Consider the following 20,169-nt stretch of genomic DNA (forward strand, 5'->3'; position numbering starts at 1 on the left):
CTACGAAGGTTACTGCAGAGATGAATGCAGCATTGTTGGCTCAGTACGAGGCGAAGGAGGTCAAAAGCGCTCTCTTTCAGATGTTTCCCATGAAAGTTCCTGGTCCAGATGGGTTCCCAGCTCATTTTTTTCAGAGACACTGGGATGTGTGTGGAGAAGCAGTTACGAGGGCAGTGTTGGCCATTGTTAGGGGCGAGGAGAATCCTGCATGCTTGAACGATACCCTCCTGGTCCTTATTCCAAAGGTATCTAATCCAACCTTGCTAACTCAGTTCCGGCCTATAAGCTTATGTAACGTGTTTTACAAGATCGCTTCGAAAGTGCTAGCAAATCGCCTCAAGCTAATTCTTCCGGAGATCATACCGGAGGAGCAGTCGGCGTTTGTACCGGGGAGGCTCATAACGGATAATATAATCTCGGCTTATGAATGCTTACATTTTATGAAGAGGAACAGGTCAAAGAATAACAGTTTTGCAGCTCTGAAACTTGACATGATGAAGGCATACGATCGTGTGGAGTGGACCTATCTGAGATCGATCATGGAGAAGTTGGGTTTTGCGGCACCATGGGTGTCCGTTGTGATGAACATGGTGAGCTCAGTATCGTTTTCAGTAATGTTCAATGGTGTGAAGTCAGAAGTTTTTCATCCTACAAGGGGAATTCGACAGGGAGATCCAATCTCTCCATACCTTTTCTTGTTAGCAGCAGAGGGCCTTTCGTGCCTCTTAAAATCCCAGAACCAATCGTCCCAGCTCAGCGGCATTAAGGTGGCATCATCGGCGCCGGCGGTGAACCACCTTTTATTCGCGGATGATAGCCTGCTGTTTTTCAGGGCAAGTGTTGATGGAGCGGAAGCAGTATCAAACCTGTTGGACAAATATTGTTTGGCATCTGGTCAGCGAATAAACAAGGATAAATCTTCAATATTCTTTAGCAAGGGCTGTCCAGAAATAGTTCGTGCTGCGGTGAAAGGCCACTTGCAGGTTCCTAATGAATCTCTAAGAGACAGATATTTGGGTATGCCAACGGACGTGGGTCATTCAAAGAAGGGTACTTTCAAATATTTGAGTGACAGAGTTTGGGACAAGGTAAAGGGATGGATGAGCAAATGCCTGTCAGCGGGTGGGAAAGATGTGTTAATTAAATCTGTAGCCCAAGCTATCCCGGTGTTCCCGATGTCATGTTTTAAACTCCCAAGAGGCTTATGTGACCATATCAAATCCATCATCAGGAAATTTTGGTGGGGCTGCAAGCAAGGAGAACGCAAGCCGTCTTGGGTTTCGTGGGATGTGATGACACGCCCGAAACACTTAGGCGGGCTAGGCTTCAGGGATCTTGAGATTTTCAATCTAGCTTTATTGGCTCGCCAAGCTTGGAGACTCTTACAAGAACCAATGAGCTTGAGTGCGAGAATTTTGAAGGCTGCATACTACCCTAACACTACGGTCCTAGACGCGGAGTTGGGGTCGAAACCATCTCAGATTTGGCGAGCTATACTTGAAGGAGGGGATTTGTTGAAACAGGGGCTCATTCGACGGATTGGCAATGGTCAAACTACGGAGATATGGAGCGACAACTGGATACCGAAGGAGATGACGCCACGGCCCATCACGTCACTGGTTTCTCATCCTCCTAGGTATGTTTCGGAGTTGCTCTCCCCGGCGACAGCCTCCTGGAACGAGATTATAGTCCGGTCAGTGTTCTTGCCCATAGATGTTGATGCTATCTTGAAAATTCCAGTTTGTACCCGCAATGTTGAGGACTTTTGGGCATGGTACCCGGACAAGAAAGGCAATTTCAGTGTTAGTTCGGCTTATAAGTTTTTGCTTAAGACAAAAATGCAGAGGGAGGAGTGGCTGAACGGAAGTAGCGGATCATCTCACACCGAGAAAGACGAAAAAGCTTGGACATCCTTGTGGAGACTTAAAATCTTGTCGAAGGTGAGGATCTTTCTTTGGAGGCTAGCTCATCACTCACTCCCCACAACTGATGTCTTGAAGAGAAGAAATATGTCAGACAGAGATGTGTGCCCGCTTTGTGGATGTGAGGACTCATGGAGACATGCATTGGTAGCATGCACGATGTCTCGGTGCGTGTGGGCGCTGTCGGACGAAAATTTGGTGTCTCTCATGGCTGAGAACGAGGAATCCAACGCAAGAATTTGGTTATTTGATCTTAATGAGAAACTGGACCATGCTAGTTTCACAAGGATGGTCATCATGCTATGGTCAATATGGTATGCTAGGAGGAAGGCTATTTATGAATCCATATTTCAGAGTCCCCAACATACGGCGTCCTTTATCAATACTTACATTGACGAGTTGGAACACAATGTTGCTGGTCGAGTGGATGAGCGCACTGTTGCTGCACCACCACAACCGAACAGGTGGCTTCCTCCACCAAGTGGCATCGCGAAGATTAATGTTGATGGGGCTGTGGTACGATCATGGAGAGGAGGCGAAGTTGCTGCCCTTTGTCGCGACCATGAGGGGCACTATTTGGGCTCTTCGGCAATGGTTTACCATGGGATCACGGACCCCTTAACCTTGGAGACATATGCATGCCGTGAGGCTCTTGCTTTGGCGGATGACCTAGGACAGCAGAGAATTTGCATGGCATCGGATCGCCAAGAGGCGGTCAATGATATCAATAGGGGAACAGGAGGCCCCAATGCTGCGTTGGTACATGAAATAATGAACCATTGTAATAGTTTTATTACTTGCTCTTTTGTTTTCGAGCGTAGGAACTTCAATTTTGAAGCTCACCATCTCGCCATGTTTGCTTGTAACCTACATATAGGTAGACATGTTTGGTTGGGCAATCCCCATGACCCCAATCTTGTACCTATGACAATTGCTTCTGAATAAATAAAGCAGGCGAGATTTCTCAAAAAAAAACAAAAAAAACAGGGTTGCACGGATCCTAAAGCAACACAAAGATCTAAGGGTCAACAAATCAACTGAGACTTTAAAAATCAGTCGACTGATTTTTAGCAGAGCCGATTTTTTTTTCGCCCAACGTGAAAGCTTCCACATCGTTAAGCCCTTGGGCCACACGTCAGCCTACCTAACCAGTAGAATTTTTTTTCTTGGACCGTACAATGACACAGAGATTGGAAGACGAGTCCAAGTGTTTCTCAACAAGAAAAAAAGGAAGACGCGCGAGTCCAAGTAGAAAACGTTACACGCGCCCTACTCACCTACGTACGTTATAAACGTCCCGACGGGAACCCTCGATCTCTCTCCGATCAACTCGAACATATATCCCCTCAAAAAAAAACTCGAACATATATAGAAGATTCCCCCAGAAAGAAAAGAAAAACGAACATGATGGGAGATACAACGGCGGCCATGCTGCTCCCGGACGACATCATCCTCGAGATACTCCTCCGCGTCTCCACCGACTCCGCTACCCTCTTCCGCTGCGCTGCCACGAGCAAGCGGTGGCGCGCCCTCATCGCTGACCGCCCCTTCCTCCAAAGCTGCTGGACGGCGAACGCTAGACATCCGTCGCTCCGCCTTGGCTTCTTGATTCAGCAACAATGCAACAAGGAGGACATCAACTCGCCGTACCCGCCGCTCTTCGTCCCGCCACTGGGGTCGGTGCTCGGCGCTCGCCCCCGCCTCCTCACCCACATCCTATCTTGCGTGCCGGATGGCCTCTTGGATGGTGCGAAGCCACTTGCTGAGCGCCATGGCCTACTCGTCGTGCGTCTCTTCCGTGGTGTCTTCGGCAACTCGGTCCGCATTGCCGTGTGCGACCTACGAGTTGGCGCATGCAACGTGCTCCCCCACCTTGCGTGCGAGGCTTCCTTCATCACTTGCACTATCGTAACCGGTGAAGACTGTCCCTCCTTGCAAGGGAAACGTGCATCGTCTTCGGGATGCTGCTCCGCCTTTTTCAAGGTGCTAGCCCTCGTCGTCAGTGGCCACAAGCGCGACGCCAACGAGGAGTGCAACCTGTACACCTTCTCCTCCGCAGAGCCTACCTGGGGTGTGCCCACAAAGTGTTTCGAGAAAATGTCGGGGATCTGCAGGGGCGGCTTCTCGCTGCTCCAATGGAAATATGATAACGCACTCGTGCGTCGTGGAGTGGCACACTGGCTCGCCTGGTGCTTATCGGAAGTCGGAGCCTCACCAAAATATTACTCCTTAGACGTGAGCGCCGAGACCGGCCTTGTCTCCTTGACAGAGATCTCAGTCCCTTTTTACCAACTTCCCGACAATAGTAGCATGCTGCCAATGCTCAGCGTCGCCGCGGACCGGTCTCTCGCAATGTTTTGCCCGCGCAAGGAATTTGGCATTTGGTACATAGACATGTGGACGCGGGGAAACGACACCGATAGTGGAGTCTGGCTCCGCACTAAGTCGGTCAAACTAAATGTTGAGATTCGCCCTTATGCACGCATGTGGCGCGAAGAGAAGGGTGGTACGCTTCTCATCGTAGACGATTCGTGGGTCGTGCGATGGGTTGATATCGAAAACCTAAGAATGGAAGTGGAACATTTCCCGGGTGGCATAGGTCTGGAAGCCATGCCCATGCATGTCGACTGGCCCGCTTTATTTTTGTCTCTGCTTGGTTAAGTTTGAACAGATAGATTCAATTGTGATGAGTGAATTGCATGGTTATTTTGGGCTTATTTGTTTCCTAGGTATTTATAATCCAAAGAAATTTGGTTATTAAGGTTTTATGAAAATGCGGGTATCATATGAGCTTCAGTTTTACCTGAACATGCATTATATTTGGCAGTGGCGAAGCCGGAAGTTCAAAGTTGTGATGTCAATTTCATATGTTGGTATGAAATTTGTACTGGGTTTTGTTTTATGTCTATTGGTGCATGCCAAAATGTTGTGCACCGCCACTGATATTTGGCATATAATATAACATGTTGTATAATCCCACTATGTTTTGCTTAAAAAACTGTGTCATGATCAATTTTCACCTTCTGTACTTCTAATTATCTTTGTCCTACTTTTTGAGAGATCGTTTAAAGTGCTTGCCTGATGATTGATACGTGCATGTCACTAGTACTAGGTAATAGTAAGTACTCCCTCTATCCCATAATGTAAGACGTTTTTTGATACTAGTGTAGTGTCAAAAAACGTCTTACATTATGGGACGGAGGGAGTACAACATTACTAGTGATGGGTGTAATACACAAGCACACCCTCTCATTGGTATTATAATGTTACCAGACAGGCTGAATGTAGAATGAGAAGCTACTCCGTGCATGATGTTAGGAATAGAGTCGCCGCCACCTTGCCATCCAAGGCATCAACTTCCAGCCCCTCGCATGGAAGCGGAGCAGCAAGATGTTCAATGCCACTGTCCTTGGCAGCGTAGCAAGCTTCCCAAACGGATCCCTCCACAGGTTGGATCGACCAGAGTGCGGCGACCGTCGGATCTGTGGATGGCGGCACGCGCAGCGGCGGGAGGCCGTCGGATCTGCGGATGGCGGCGGTTGCAGCGTGCTCTACCTCGGTCAAAAGATGCACTGAGCTCTACCTCGGCCAGAAGATGCACAGCTATCGCAGATTGGATCCCAATTGGGTTGTTTGCATGTCCAACGTGAGCTTCGATGGATGATGCGATCCAGTGTACTGGTCACACCTTCCTTGTGCTGTACATGGACTAGGACGCGCTGGCCTATCGCCTGGACCCGGCCTAACCATGCGGACATCGGCTGATCTCTCGTCGAGCTGCAGTTCAGGCCTTGAGCCGACATGCATATGCAGGGCTCTCCTCCGCGAGGTGGTAGACGCCGCCACGCTAGTGGTGAGCTCTGCCGTCGATGGTTGCCCTTGTGGTGAGTCTGGTGACCACCCCGACATGCGGCAACAGACTAGCTGTGGAGTGCGGTGACCATCGAAAGGTCTTTGTGAGGGTTCCTCTCTCCAGATCTGGTGGTTAACTTCGGCGACGAGATGCGAACTATAGACGGTGGCTTGGCGCAAAGGGATAGTTGTGCGGTGGTTGCGGTCTCACATCGCATGCAGCTGCTGGGATCATGGAAAAGTGGTGGCGACAACACATAAGTGACATCGATGGTGGTGCTTCTCGAGCACCTAGTCTCGAGCTCCGGGGCGAAAGCCTAGGTTTGACCCTAGTTGGTTACACCTGGCAATGATGATGCTTTTACATTGTTACCTTCTTGAAGGCATTGCTCGGATATGCTCAGTCTAATTCTTCAGGGTGAAAACCTAGATCCTGACTCTGAGTGGTTGAATCCGATGATGATGAAGCTTGAGCTCGTTCCTTCCTGAAGGCGTCGCTGTTGAAGAATCTCGTCATTCCTGTAATGTCATGGGATGGATGGTGCGGATATATTCATTGATGTCGTTTGCTGATGGCGGATCTGATCGCTTTGTGTGTTTTTTTGTTACCTACGCATAGCTTTGGTCTTATTTGACTTTGCTATTTGTCGGCGTGTTTTTGTGTATGTGTGTGTATTGGTGTTGAATGTGTGCATCCTTGCTATGCAGAGGCCGGATGTGTGCTCGTTATGTCTGTATTATCTTAACGCTCCATTTTAAGCTAATAAAGTCCACCCTTCATTGAAAAAAGAGTGTTTGAGACTAAGCCCGGATCATTACAAATATATACAGTGCTGATGATTCTAACAGTCGACAGCTTCCCTAAAAAAATACTAGAAAACAGTCGACATCTCCACCTCTTTTAACAAGTCGCGTTGCCCTGCAGTTGAGATCTCTGAACCTGAACATGCATTGGACTGAAAATCCACTGGTTTTTATTTTTTGAGGGTTAGTCCACTAGTACAAGTGCACAACTCGAGTTGGGCCTTGGCCACGGAATCCTGCCACAGCCCACGGGTAAAACCTCTTCTCTCTTCTTCTTCTTTCTTTTTCTTTTCTTTCTGTTATTTTTTTCTTTTTTCCCTTTTCAAGTTAATTTTTCTTTCTTCAGTTTTTTCACATTCTCGAAAACTGTTCGAAAATTTCAAAAAATGTCCAAATTTTAAAAAATATTCGTGAGTTCAAATTTGCTCATAAATTCATAAAATGTTTGCCTTATAATATTGTTCGGGATTTTAAAAAAAATCTTCCATTTATTCTAAATTTGTTCGGAATGTCTTGTTTCAACATTTTCACAACTTTTCATATAATGTTCAGAATTTCAAACATTGTTCGCACTTTTTCTTTTTATTCACAAAATCGTTAGGAATTTCAAAATACGTTCGCACTTCCGACATGTGTTCACAAATTTGAAAAATCATCTTTTTGAAAATGTGTTCACAACTCAAAATATGTTAAAGAAATTTGAAAAAAGGCTCTCATTTTTAAAAATTTGGCATAAATTCAGAAAATGTTCTGTAATTCCAAAAATGTTCCAGCTTTTCCAATTTTTCACATATTCAAAAAATGTTCATTTTTTTGAATTTTCGAAAAAATTGCATTTTGAACCAATTGTTCATAATTTTGAAAAATGTGCGAGTTTTCTGCTTCCATGAGTGCAGGAATTCAGCAGCCAGGTTGATCTGGAGAAGGGCATGTACCTGTTACAGAAAATACAGAAAAGATTCAGCTACGTAAAGGCTACCACAAGCAAGAGGACGACTGTATAAGGAAAGCCAAACAAGAAGATGGATATCGGCATATACAGGTAACATAAATAATACATACGGTCCAGTTTTGATAAAAAGAAAGGGGAACATGAGAAGCAATCAATGATGTTAGTTGCTGAAGAAAGAATGTAAACAACACAAACACAATGGAATCAGAGGAAGATTTCCTATCTGAATTTAGACTGTGCATTTAGACTGAATTTCTTGCTGCTTCTAATTACAACTGGAATATCCAAGATACACAGCCCAGAGCTTTTTCCACGCACAAAACACTAATCAACCAAGCAAGTATAACCTTCTGAAAAGCTCTAGTGATCTCTGATCCGTCCTTGATGTTATGACTGATACCAGTTGCTCAAGAAACAATGTAAACAACGCGTACACAGTGGAATCAGAGGAAAATTTCTTATCTATATGTGTGATGTAGATAGCTTATTTATTTAGCCACATAACAGAAATTATTGGAATGCATCAAGTATTATTAAATTACAACCAGGTAATTTAAGATGGAAATAAATAAGGAAGAAGAATTGGGCTTGGGCTTGGGCTTGGGCTTGGGCTTGGCCTTCCCCCTCGCCCTAGAATTGGGCTTGGCGGCCGCTGCGGGCGCCTTCCTCATGGTTCTGGAGTCCGCGTGGGTGGAGGAGGAAGAGGAAGAAGAATGGTCTGCTTCTGCTTGGGATTTTGAATTTTGAACCGCGAAGGGGGTCGGGGGTTATAGCTGGCCAAATGGGCCGGGCCAACCAGGCCGGCACGCCGGCACAGCCCGCCATGGGCCAGGCATGGCACGGGCTAAACGGGCTGGGCCCGGCATGCGGCACACCCTGGGCCGTGCTTGGGCTGCTAGGCTGAGCACGCGGGCCGGCACGGCGCGCCCGATTATCTTTTTTTATTTTTATTTTTCTATATCTCTATATAGCCCAACATGTAAAAATAGGCTAAAAAACGTCATGTGCATCAAATAGCAGTCAGAGACTAGCGTGTCTGGCGTGCCGGTGGGCCGGCCCTATTAGCAGTCGGGCCGTGCCTGGGCTGCAGGCTGCGGCACGCGGGCCAGCACGGCACTAACCGAACGGCACTGCTCGTTTTTTGAACCTGCATAACCCCTTTCCATATACTGAATAATGGAAATACAACTTGAAATAGTCAGATGGGGACAGGAAAGGGGAAAGCGAGTTCAAGGCATCGCCGGAAAACCCATCACAGGAACTCGCCTACGAGACACCTGCTATGGGGTGAAAACCCGATGACACCTAAGTTCAGGGAACATACTCCCCCAACTGAGAGCACTCCAAACGCTCACGCTAGCTCCAAAATACGCATAAAGGTAAAAAGACACAGCCGATGTGGCACCCCGGCTCGGAGCAACCGGTCATGTCTAAAAGCATAATGGCAATCAATAATATGACGAGTTAACAGGTTAAATGCAAAACATCGACATATTACTCACGCAAAGCATCAACATACTACTCATGCAGTGAACATGCTCGTGCACCGAGTCCCTCAAACTCACTTACCACACGGGTTACCTTGTAACCAATATCATCAAAACGATGATCACTCCCGGATCACAAACAATACCAATCTCATCAATACGATGATCACTCCCGGATCACAAACGGAACCAACTCTTTGGTTTCCACAACAACGACCATCTCATGGTCTCAACAATTTCATCACATAACCAGTGCCACGGTGTATCTATAGTGTGCAAGATTAGCTTATTTATGTTGACCCATGGTGTGACCTACTTACGAGCTGTGTCCGTAACCGAGGACACGACTATCGATAGATTTAATAAACACTTTGCAGAGGTTAGTACATTGTACCCACATCACGAAACTCATGGCCTCACTCTTCCATCCGGGTGGACCAACGACATTCCGACAGAACCCTCCCATTGCCATGACACTCTCTCGGCCACTCCGACCAACTCCCCTCTTGGGCTAAGTCATGGGTGGCCCCAATGCCTACCAAAGACATCCAACGGCCACCGTCGTGGCAAAACAAATCAACGGTCCCAAACGGGGACAAGGTACCATAACAACAACAACAACAACAACAACAACGGGCACACAAGGTTATGTCTGCTTCCCTCGTTAGCCAGTGAGCAAATAAAGGAGAACATGTGAAGCAGGCTAATACGAGTGCTTGAAATTGGTTTTGGCTCCTTCTGGACAATTGCGCAGGCAGTTCACACTTTGTATTCCCACTTTGTGATCCTACATCAGCCATTCGCCAAACTGCTTGAGAGAACACAAAACTGCCAACGAGCTAAGCAAAATTGATTCCATTTCCTCTTTCTTTGCAAGATCTGCACACGTGGTGTATATTCTGTAAGATTTGGTATAAGCGTTCCTACTCCTCAAGGGAGCCGCATCGTGTATATTTATATGGGGCAACAATGCCTTGCCGTGGCGTACAAGAAAGAAACCAGAGAGGACTCCAATCTGGTTCGGTTAAGAGACAGAGAAGGATACGGGAGAGAAGGATAGGGATAAGTTGAGATTACATGAAGTAAACTACTCAAACTCTAACACCCTCCCTTAATCTAAACTATCCTACATTGAGATTTCTCTTGAACTCTTCAAAAGGTTTGGCCGGCAAAGCTTTGGTGAATCCATCAGCTATTTGATCCTTAGATGGAATGAACCGTATATCCAACTTCTTCTCAGCAACCCTTTCACGCACGAAATGAAAATCAATCTCAATGTGTTTGGTTCTATCATGAAACACTGGATTAGCAGAAAGGTAGGTTGCCCCCAAGTTATCACACCATAGGCAAGATATACGACGTTGCTTGATTCCTAGCTCATGAAGCAAAGACTCCACCCAAATTATCTCAGCAGTGGCATTTGCTAGTGATTTGTATTCTGCCTCTGTACTTGACCTTGACACAGTGGCTTGTTTTCTGGCACTCCAGATATTTGAACCAAAAAATACTGCAAATCCTCTTGTTGACTTTCTGTCATCAACACATCCTGCCCAATCAGCATCAGAAAAAGCACTGACAAGTGTGGAACTAGAATGTCTGAACTGAAGTCCCAAACTCACAGTTTGCTTAATGTATCGTACAATCCTTTTGACAGATGTCCAATGAGTGGAGGTAGGAGCATGTAAATATTGACAAACCTTATTTACAGCAAATGATATGTCTGGCCGTGTCAAAGTTAAGTATTGTAAGGCTCCAACAACACTTCTATATTTTGTGCTCTCCTCTTCATTAAGAGGTTCTCCTTGATATGCTGAAAGTTGTTCTGAAGAAGAAAGTGGTGTAGGTGAAGGTTTGCAATCCTTCATTCCCATACGAGTTAGAAGTTCAGTGGCATATTTTTCTTGATTCAATACTATGCCATCTTGAGTCTTCCTAACTTCAATGCCTAAGAAGAAATGCAAATCACCAAGATCTTTCAAAGCAAACTCTGAACTCAAATCACGCAAAAGAGCATTAGTGGCATCTTGTGAAGAGCTTGCAACTATAATATCATCCACATATATGAGCACAAAAATTATTGTGTTTGCCTTATTATAAATGAAGAGAGATGTATCTGCCTTGGATGGAATAAACCCAAGATATTTCAACTGTGAACTTAGCCTTGAGAACCAAGCTCTAGGTGACTGTTTCAGACCATAAAGAGCTTTGTCAAGCTTGCAAACATAATGAGGTGTTCGTTTGTTTTCATATCCTGGTGGTTGCCTCATATAGACCTCCTCTTCCAGAACACCATGCAGAAACGCGTTCTGAACATCTAGCTGTCGAAGACTCCATCCCCTGGAAACAGCAATGGCTAGCACAAGTCTTATAGTAGCAGCTTTTACAACTGGACTAAAAGTGTCCTCATAGTCAATACCATATCGTTGCTTAAATCCTTTTGCAAATAGACGTGCTTTATACCTATCAATGGAGCCATCTGCTTTCTTCTTAATCCTGTAGACCCACTTGCAGTCAATAATATTTTTACCTCTCTGACTTGGCACCAAGTGCCATGTTTTATTCTTCATGAGTGCACTATACTCTTCATCCATGGCCTTTCTCCATTTAGGATCTTCAATTGCATCACTCAACCTTGCTGGTTCACCTGAAACACATAACATACCATATGGTATAGTGCCATCTTTTCTTATCTTGGGATTTCTAATACCTTTTTGTAGCCGGGTCATAACCCTTGAAGTAGTGACAGGCTGTTCTTGCTGTTGCACAGGAGATTGCATACACTGACTGGTGGCAGAAGATCCTGGCGATCCATCCATGTGTGCTGACTGGTGGCAGAAGATCCTGGCGATCCATCCATGTGTGCTGACTGGGCTGGTGTACCGGATCCAGTAGAAACCGTTGTGGCTTGACCCGAACTAGCAGTGGCCGAGTCCACAGAACAATTTGGCGTAGAAAATCCCGAGCCTGACGATCCTGCCGCCTGCATGTGCGCGCCGGACGAGGGAGATCCTGTCTCCTGCATGTGCGTGCCCGCGCCCTCTCCTGTGCCTTGCATGCGTGCTGACGTGGCAGAAGCGGAGCGGGCCGGGGACGGCTGATTCCCCTGCCGCGCGCGATCCCGCGCGGATCTCCGCCCGTGATCCAAGGCGGATCGGCGCACAGGCGTGGCAGGCGCCGCCGTATCCTCCTCGTGCTCCACGCCTGCTGCTTCTTCCTCATACACATCAAATATAGCATCAATTTGTACCGGATTTTGATCATCTTGACCGTTGTGAATGCCGTTTTCTTCATGCACCTGCACAGGCATATTACCAGGAGTAGAACTAGAAGAAATATTAGCACATTGGTTGGAACAATTGTTATCACCCCTTTGATCAAACTCCGGAAGTAGTAGAATTTCTTTTCGAAGAAGGGCACCGGCATTTGGATGAAGAGACTTGAAAGGAAAAACAGATTCATCGAAGACAACATCCCTAGATATATAGACTCTGCCAGTAGAGACATCAAGACATTTGACTCCTTTGTGTATAGGACTATAACCCAAGAAAACACATTGTTTGGAACGAAATGCAAGTTTGCTTGTGTTGTATGGTCGAAGATTCGGCCAACATGCACAACCAAATATGCGTAGAGATGTGTAATCAGGAGTAATACCAAAAAGACGAGTGATAGGATTTTCAAATTTGATGACTTTACTAGGGCGAATATTGATGAGATATGTTGCAGCGAGAAAGGCTTCATCCCAGAATTTGAGAGGCATAGATGCATGAGCTAGCAATGCTAGTCCTACTTCTACAATGTGACGATGCTTTTGCTCAGCGGAACCGTTCTGTTGGTAAGCATGGGGACAAGATACATGATGAGAAATTCCAATTTTTTGAAAAAAAGAATTAAGTTTCTCATACTCACCTCCCCAGTCTGTTTGCATGGCAAGAATTTTAGAGTTCAGTTGACGTTCAACAAGACTTTGAAAGTTGCTAAAAACTTGAAAGACATCGGATCGCTTCTTGAGCAAATAAATCCAAGTAAACTTGCTATAGTCATCAATAAAGCTTACATAATAGGAAAATCTACCGACTGAAGTGGGGGCTGGTCCCCAAACATCTGAAAAAATAAGTTGTAACGGAGCAGTAGACACACTAGTAGAGATGGGATAAGGTAATTGATGACTTTTTGCTTGTTGACACGCATCACAAACTGACTCAATACTAGACACAAAAGGAAGTTTATTCTTGCTAATGACATGCTGAACTATAACTGAAGAAGGATGACCCAAGCGTCGATGCCACTTTTCTGGAGAAGGTTTGGTGACACTCCAAGCTTGTTTATTTGACTCTGACGAAGAAGAAGAAGAAGATGTGATTGGATAGAGACCTCCCTCGCATCTTCCTCTAAGGATGACTCTCCTCGTTGCCAAGTCCTTAATCACAAAAGAGTAAGGATAGAATATGATGAGAACATTATTGTCACGTGTAAAACGATGAACGGAGACAAGATTTTTTGATGCATGAGGGATATGTAAGACATTGTTGAGGTGAAAATTTTTCTGAGGGGTTTTAACAATCGAGTTACCAATGTGAGTAATATCCATACCAGCTCCGCTTGCCGTGTGAACTTGGTCACCTCTGTGGTATTTCTCCCGCATTGTTAATTTATCAAGCTCTCCTGTGATATGTTCGGTGGCACCCGAATCTGCATACCAATTAGTGTCGATGCCATACGAGTTGGTGACGAGGTTGACCTTCTTCCTTTCCTGACGATCTTCCTTGTACCGATCCCAGCAGTCCCTGGCGCCACCAGCATGGAATTTGTAACATATCTGACACTCGGGGTAATCCTCCTCATGCTGCTGCAGATACTGCTGCTGCGATGGCTGGCGTTGACGCTGCTGATAACCGTTATTCCCACCGGTGCGAACAAGAGAAGAGGGAGCACGATCAGAGCGACCACGTCCTCTACGTCCGCGGCCTCCTCTGCCCCGAGACTGGCCGCGCCCCCTGTACATGGCATTGGCTGACGAACGAAAGCCTGGTCCGTCGCCAAGCATCTCCATCCTCTGATCAAAAGCGGAAATCTGCGAGAAAAGATCATCAACAGAGATTGAATTCTTGATGGCGCCAACTGCTGCAACGACGGGATCGTAATCCCGATCGAGTCCGGCGAGGATGTAGTCCACCATCTCTCCATCTGTCACCGGACGACCTGCTGCTGCAAGCTCGTCTCCGAGGCTCTTCATCTTGGTGATGAAAGCGTTGCTGGACATGTTGCCCTTCTTGGTGTTGGAGATGGTGATCCTCAGGTTTGTTATTCGCGATTGCGACTGCGCAGCAAAGATCGTGGTAAGAGCAGTCCATAGATCAAGGGTACTTTCCTTACCGATAACTTGCGCGAGGATTTCTGGAGTGAGCGAATTTAGCAGATAACTTAGGACCTGCTGATCCTTGGCAATCCATGGGCCATACAGTGGATTCGGCTCGATGGCCGTGGTCTTGTCCGCCTTAGCGACCTCCACTGTTTTCGGCGGCGCTGCATCGCTGCCGTCGAGAAGACCGGTCACCTGTGCACCTCGCAGGGCCGGCAGAACTTGCGCCTTCCATAGGAGATAGTTCCCCCTCGCGAGCTTCTCTGTTGGTGGGGCGCCGAGGTTGAGGCCGACGGCGCTGGAGCTCATGACGATGACGATGGAAGGGCGCTAGGATTCTGAATTTTTTGTGTTGCTAGATGATAGGGAAGAGGCTAGCTCTGTATACCATATAAGATTTGGTATAAGCGTTCCTACTCCTCAAGGGAGCCGCATCGTGTATATTTATATGGGGCAACAATGCCTTGCCGTGGCGTACAAGAAAGAAACCAGAGAGGACTCCAATCTGGTTCGGTTAAGAGACAGAGAAGGATACGGGAGAGAAGGATAGGGATAAGTTGAGATTACATGAAGTAAACTACTCAAACTCTAACACACCAAAACGCGTAGAAGGTCAAACACTGAAGCATATAATTGCATGAGCAACGGCAACGCTGCGCATTCGCCAAAAGAATAATCTGAAATAGACCAGCTTCAGTAGAGAAGGATAATCTGAAAGCGATAATCGTGAGCATTGCGCCCCATATATAACAATTCCGTGCACTACAAATTCTTCTACTATGATTTATTGCTAGGATCAAATGTAAGCATCAACGTTACAATCCTTCTCTACCACGTAAAAAAGATCGGTGATTTCGTTCTGGTGCCAAATCGAAATGGACAGATAGAAGGGCACAAATCAAAAGACAAAAAAAAATGCACGACTCGTTTTTTGTTTACTCGTTTCCGTGAAGCTAGGAGCATCGTCCTGAATGCCGTGAACGTCCGGCAAAGCACACGGGCCAGTCTACTTTATGGTACGATGATCCTCTTATTTGGCCCGTTTTGTTTGTGACGCATCTGATATGAGACACGGACATCATATGCATTCTTCAGAGAAACTTCGTAGCTACCGTCTCCGGGCATTAGGAGGGTTCGTGATTCGGTGGTCAACGCAAGAAATCACAAGATAACATTAATTTGCTAGGACACATGGACGTCGCCTTCTAGCTGGTGGATGGGAGCCTGGAACCCATAAATAGCACAAGCTAGCGTACTGAAACAAGAAAGAGATAGAGAGAGAGGGGCAGAGCAGAGCAGACAGACAGACAGACAGAGAGGAAGGGAGGAGGAGAGCTAAAGCATGGCCGGAGGAGAGCATGGAGCTGCTGCTAATGGCCTGCAAGAGCAAGACCACACCGGAGCTCTGGAGGAAGGAAGAGGAGGAGTGAATCAACCAGCAGGGTGCGAGAATTCAGGGGAGCAAGCTCTGAGCAGCACCAGCAATAATCAGCCCATGCTCTCCGTCCAGTTCGTGCAGAAGGTATGTATGCTTGCATATGCAACCATGGATTGTTTTTCATCCACGGATTTTTATTCTTGTTTTCGTTTCTGAGAATCCTTATGCGATTCGGGCAAGCATGATTATCCATCCAGCACATAGTAGTTGCAGTTGTTCACACCTATAGGCCAGAGCTCAAACACCAGAAGAGTCAAACAAATGGACAAACATGACAACTTTCCACGTGATGAGTCGATAGCAATCCAAACGCAGCAATATCATAGTGTTGCGGCTAAAGCAAAATTCCGTTCCGTTCGGAATTACTTGTCATAAAAATGGATATATCTACAACTAAAATACATCTAGAAACATTCATTTTCTGGACGAGTAATTCCGAACAAAGGGAGTAGTTGCTTGCGTTTCAAAGTGTCGCCTACTGGTTTATTCTGAGCCTCTGGGCAACTTGGACAAGCGAGCAAATAATCTATCCATGACATTCATTCTTGGATCATGGGCGCATGCAGATCCTGGCCGAGATCTTCGGGACCTACTTCCTCATCTTCGCCGGCTGCGCGGCAGTGGCCGTGAACAAGAGGACGGCCGGCACGGTGACGTTCCCGGGCATCTGCATCACCTGGGGCCTGGCCGTCATGGTCATGGTCTACTCCGTCGGCCACATCTCCGGGGCGCACTTCAACCCCGCCGTCACGCTCGCCTTCGCCACCTGCGGCCGCTTCCCGTGGAGGCAGGTGCCGGCCTACGCGGCGGCGCAGGTGATCGGGTCGACGGCGGCGAGCATCACGCTGCGGCTGCTGTTCGGGGGCGAGCCGGAGCACTTCTTCGGGACGGTGCCGTCCGGGTCGGACGTGCAGTCGCTGGTGCTCGAGTTCATCATCACCTTCTACCTCATGTTCGTCGTCTCCGGAGTCGCCACCGACAACAGAGCCGTAAGTAATCCTTGCCCTAGCCATTGATTTAATTGGTTTTCTGCTCAATTATATGAATTGGTTCGCACCGCCATTGATTTTCCCCGCTCACTGCTTGCAGATTGGTGAGCTCGCCGGTCTGGCCGTTGGAGCTACCGTGCTACTAAACGTGCTCTTTGCCGGGTATAATTCCACGATAACTGCTCTATTTTACTCGCCATTTTTGGACTTTGGTTGTCAGCAAAGTCATCTATTGATTGAAACATGTTCTTTGTTTAGATGATGTAGATTGAAACATGTCCATGGGTTCCTTTCTTACACATATGGTGCTTTCAGCCTCTAGTTATCCCCTAGAGTGAACAGTTAACTGATGATTTACCCAAAAGAAAGCTATTTGCACAACCAAACTTTGTTGCATGGTCATGGTTTACCCGTCGTTTCAAACACTCCAGAGACCAGCATGTGGCGGATAACTTAGATGCCATGTCAAACAGCACTGAAACTATTTGGAATGGGAATGTACAAGTAAAAGTAGATATATAATACACTGGTGCGCTACAATTTTAGTGAGTTTTGCATGCAATCACCGTGATTCACATATCGTATTAGTGTTAATCTGATTGCGTAACAAAAACTGGATTTTTATTAGGTGAAATAACACTGGAACTATTCGAAATAGCAATGTGCAAGTACAATTAGAGGATCTTTAAGTTGCATTACATAGCCATAAATTACAATGTGGAATCAGAAAATCATGGAGTAACTATTATCTACAAATATTGAGAACAAGTAAACTTAATTCAAAAACAATGGAGGTGTGTGTCTTTTATTTAAGAGAATTCATTGATTATTTTAAAATATTTGTGTGGCATGGGATACTAGGATCCATGTGCTGACTGGGTCAGCACAACACCCACATGGCCTAACAAATGGGGATGCCCAGTAGATTGGTTTTTCCTAGAAAAACTAGTACAAATGCCCTGGCACTGGGTCGGAATAGTTGTGTGTCCAGATGCCCCAGGCCAACTTTGGAGTTGTTGTCACGCCCCAAGCCATGGCATGTGTACCCTAGGGTCTGGTTACGCCCCCATGTCATAATAAAACAGAAGTACATGGTGAAAATAATTTTCTTTCTTTCTAAAATCAGCTAAGGGCTAACACTCGATAGTGGGTAAAAGTCCGTTTTAGGCGATAAATATTTAAAATAAGTGATATGAAAATAGTTTTCATGATAATTCTACTGATAATATCAAAATGTAAAAAAAACATTAAATTGTGTAGAGAAGCGGTTGAAATTTTGTGATTTTTATTTCACTCTACCATTGTTTCGTGAAATGAACCTAGTGGTAAAATATCCCAGACTGGTTTTTTTCTTTCTGTCATAGTGAGAGAATAAATAATTTTCTGGGTATGGACTATGATGTGCAGGCCTATATCTGGAGCATCCATGAACCCTGCAAGAACCATCGGTCCGGCGATGGTCCTCGGCCGCTACACCGGCATCTGGGTCTACATCGTTGGGCCTATTAGCGGTGCCGTTTCTGGCGCGTGGGCTTACAACCTCATCCGGTTTACCAATAAGCCACTGCGAGAGATCACCAGGACCGGGTCCTTCTTGCGAAGTGCAAGGGTGAGCTAGTTGTTTTCACATTGTTATTGCTTGTAGGTAGTGAGTGTTGATGAAATGTTGTTGTAATTCTCCGACCGCACTGTAAATTTATTGGCTTTTCTCATCATCATCTCATTTCACTAGTAAAGGATTGGGTCACCTAATTCTAGCTGTGATGGTTTTCTCTCTCAAGAAAGCAACGGTCACGCCCTGTAATTTAGGGCTCTGTTCTGCCACACCCTTGACTTGTGTTTCTTTTAGGTTTTGAACGATCCATTCCGAGAACTACCGGCATTAGTCGGCATACCAAAATATTTTTCTTGAAGAGATTCATCTTGCACATTCAGCACTCCTTTCATATCCTCTCTGGTGCTCATAGAAACTCCCTTCCTGGAGCTTGAGACACGGTAGTATGCAGACTATCAATGACAAAAACAAGTATTTTTGACAAATACTGAGAGCGTCTGTCTGGTTGAACCGCGAGAGCTATGTATTGCCCGTACTGATTTATAATATGTCTCGCCTACAATGCGGCGCTATCAGGCCGGCCCAACATTGTAGCTGCGCGAGGCTTTTTCTATGGGTTTTTTTTATCATTTTATTTACTATTTTACACTGGTTTTCCTATTTTATCTTCGGGGAAATATACATATACATATATATATATTATCCTTTTCTGCCGCCGCCGCCTTCTTCCGCGACGCAGGTGAGCGCCCCAAGCTGCCCTCTTCTCCGGTGCGTCCTCTTCTGCAGCAGTCCTACGCTCGGATCAATCAGAGGCGGCCGAACGCACACTCGCCGTGCGCACCTTGCTCGCCGCCGCCGCCGCCGCCGAGGGTAATCCCGTCCCGTCTCGTCCTTCTTCGCGCACACCCGTCCTCGTCTCACTTCTATGGTGTCCGCCGCCGCCGCCGAGGTGGTTCAGTCGTAGCGCGCACACACACACAAAAACAGAGCAACCGAGGAATACAATACAGGGTAACTCGGTAGCAGAAAGACACACACTGCACTTGTCAGGCACCCAATGCATTTTCCATTTCTTCTTTTCAACGGATCTTGTACAAGCTTCTCAGCACTTTTTTGTGTTCACTACAGTGCCAGTGATGTCATGGGAGGCGGCGGATCGGAGAGACTATTGTGTTGGGCACGGAGTCAGAGTCATTCCGATGGATGCGCGGTCCCGCTCAGCCGTACCATTGCAGGAAGTTGTTCGACATGGAGGGGACACTTTGCTTTCTGGGGCGGCTCGACTCCCAAGCCCACTTCTATGGATGTCTGGGTGATGCAGGAAGCAGGATTACGAGGCTGAAACATGGGCTTTCAAGTACCGGATTGACGTGTCGACGCTGGAGGCGTCAAGGAAACTTTATTCGGCTCCTTCCAGAAAGAAACCGAGAATATCATCTGATTCCACGGTGCGGTTGTTGAACGATGTGGCCGTGCTTAATTAACGAGCGAGAGCTGCTGATTATGTTCAACAGGAAACATGTGCTGCGCTGCGATGTTGATGGCAAAGTTCTTAGGCATTGTGAACATCGGAAAGAGCCACTACTGCATGCATGTTGCTTACTCACCACCGCCTCCAGGAGAGCATTGTTCCGATTCCAGGCCATGATACGATGCAAGAAAAAGATGAGGAGCCTCCATTCTCCTGAATGATCTGCTTTTCCCTTGGATTGAGAGCATGCCGTTTGTTCCTATCTCCTCTTGCTTGTACTGCCAGTTAAACATGTCGTTTTGGATGGTCGACGTAGCACCAACGCTGTCATCATTTC

At 46.5% G+C, this 20,169-nt stretch overlaps 1 protein-coding gene across 2 annotated transcripts; it reads left to right on the forward strand.

Moving 5' to 3' along the window:
• Positions 1 to 15,652: 15,652 nt before the first annotated feature.
• Positions 15,653 to 18,647, forward strand: LOC123161128 (aquaporin NIP1-3). Of its 2 annotated transcripts, XM_044578983.1 has the most exons (4): positions 15,653 to 15,901; positions 16,384 to 16,806; positions 16,907 to 16,968; positions 18,214 to 18,646. In XM_044578983.1, exons 1-4 carry the CDS (start codon positions 15,722 to 15,724, stop codon positions 18,422 to 18,424), a joined length of 876 nt encoding a protein of 291 aa, XP_044434918.1. In that variant the 5' UTR covers positions 15,653 to 15,721; the 3' UTR covers positions 18,425 to 18,646. The 2 variants fall into 2 exon arrangements, with proteins under 2 accessions (XP_044434918.1, XP_044434919.1); XM_044578984.1 differs by lacking the exon at positions 15,653 to 15,901 and having other exon boundaries at positions 16,378 to 16,806; positions 18,214 to 18,647.
• Positions 18,648 to 20,169: the final 1,522 nt, after the last annotated feature.

Source organism: Triticum aestivum, chromosome 7B, assembly GCF_018294505.1.
Source record: "Triticum aestivum cultivar Chinese Spring chromosome 7B, IWGSC CS RefSeq v2.1, whole genome shotgun sequence".
Taxonomy (NCBI): Eukaryota; Viridiplantae; Streptophyta; class Magnoliopsida; order Poales; family Poaceae; genus Triticum; species Triticum aestivum.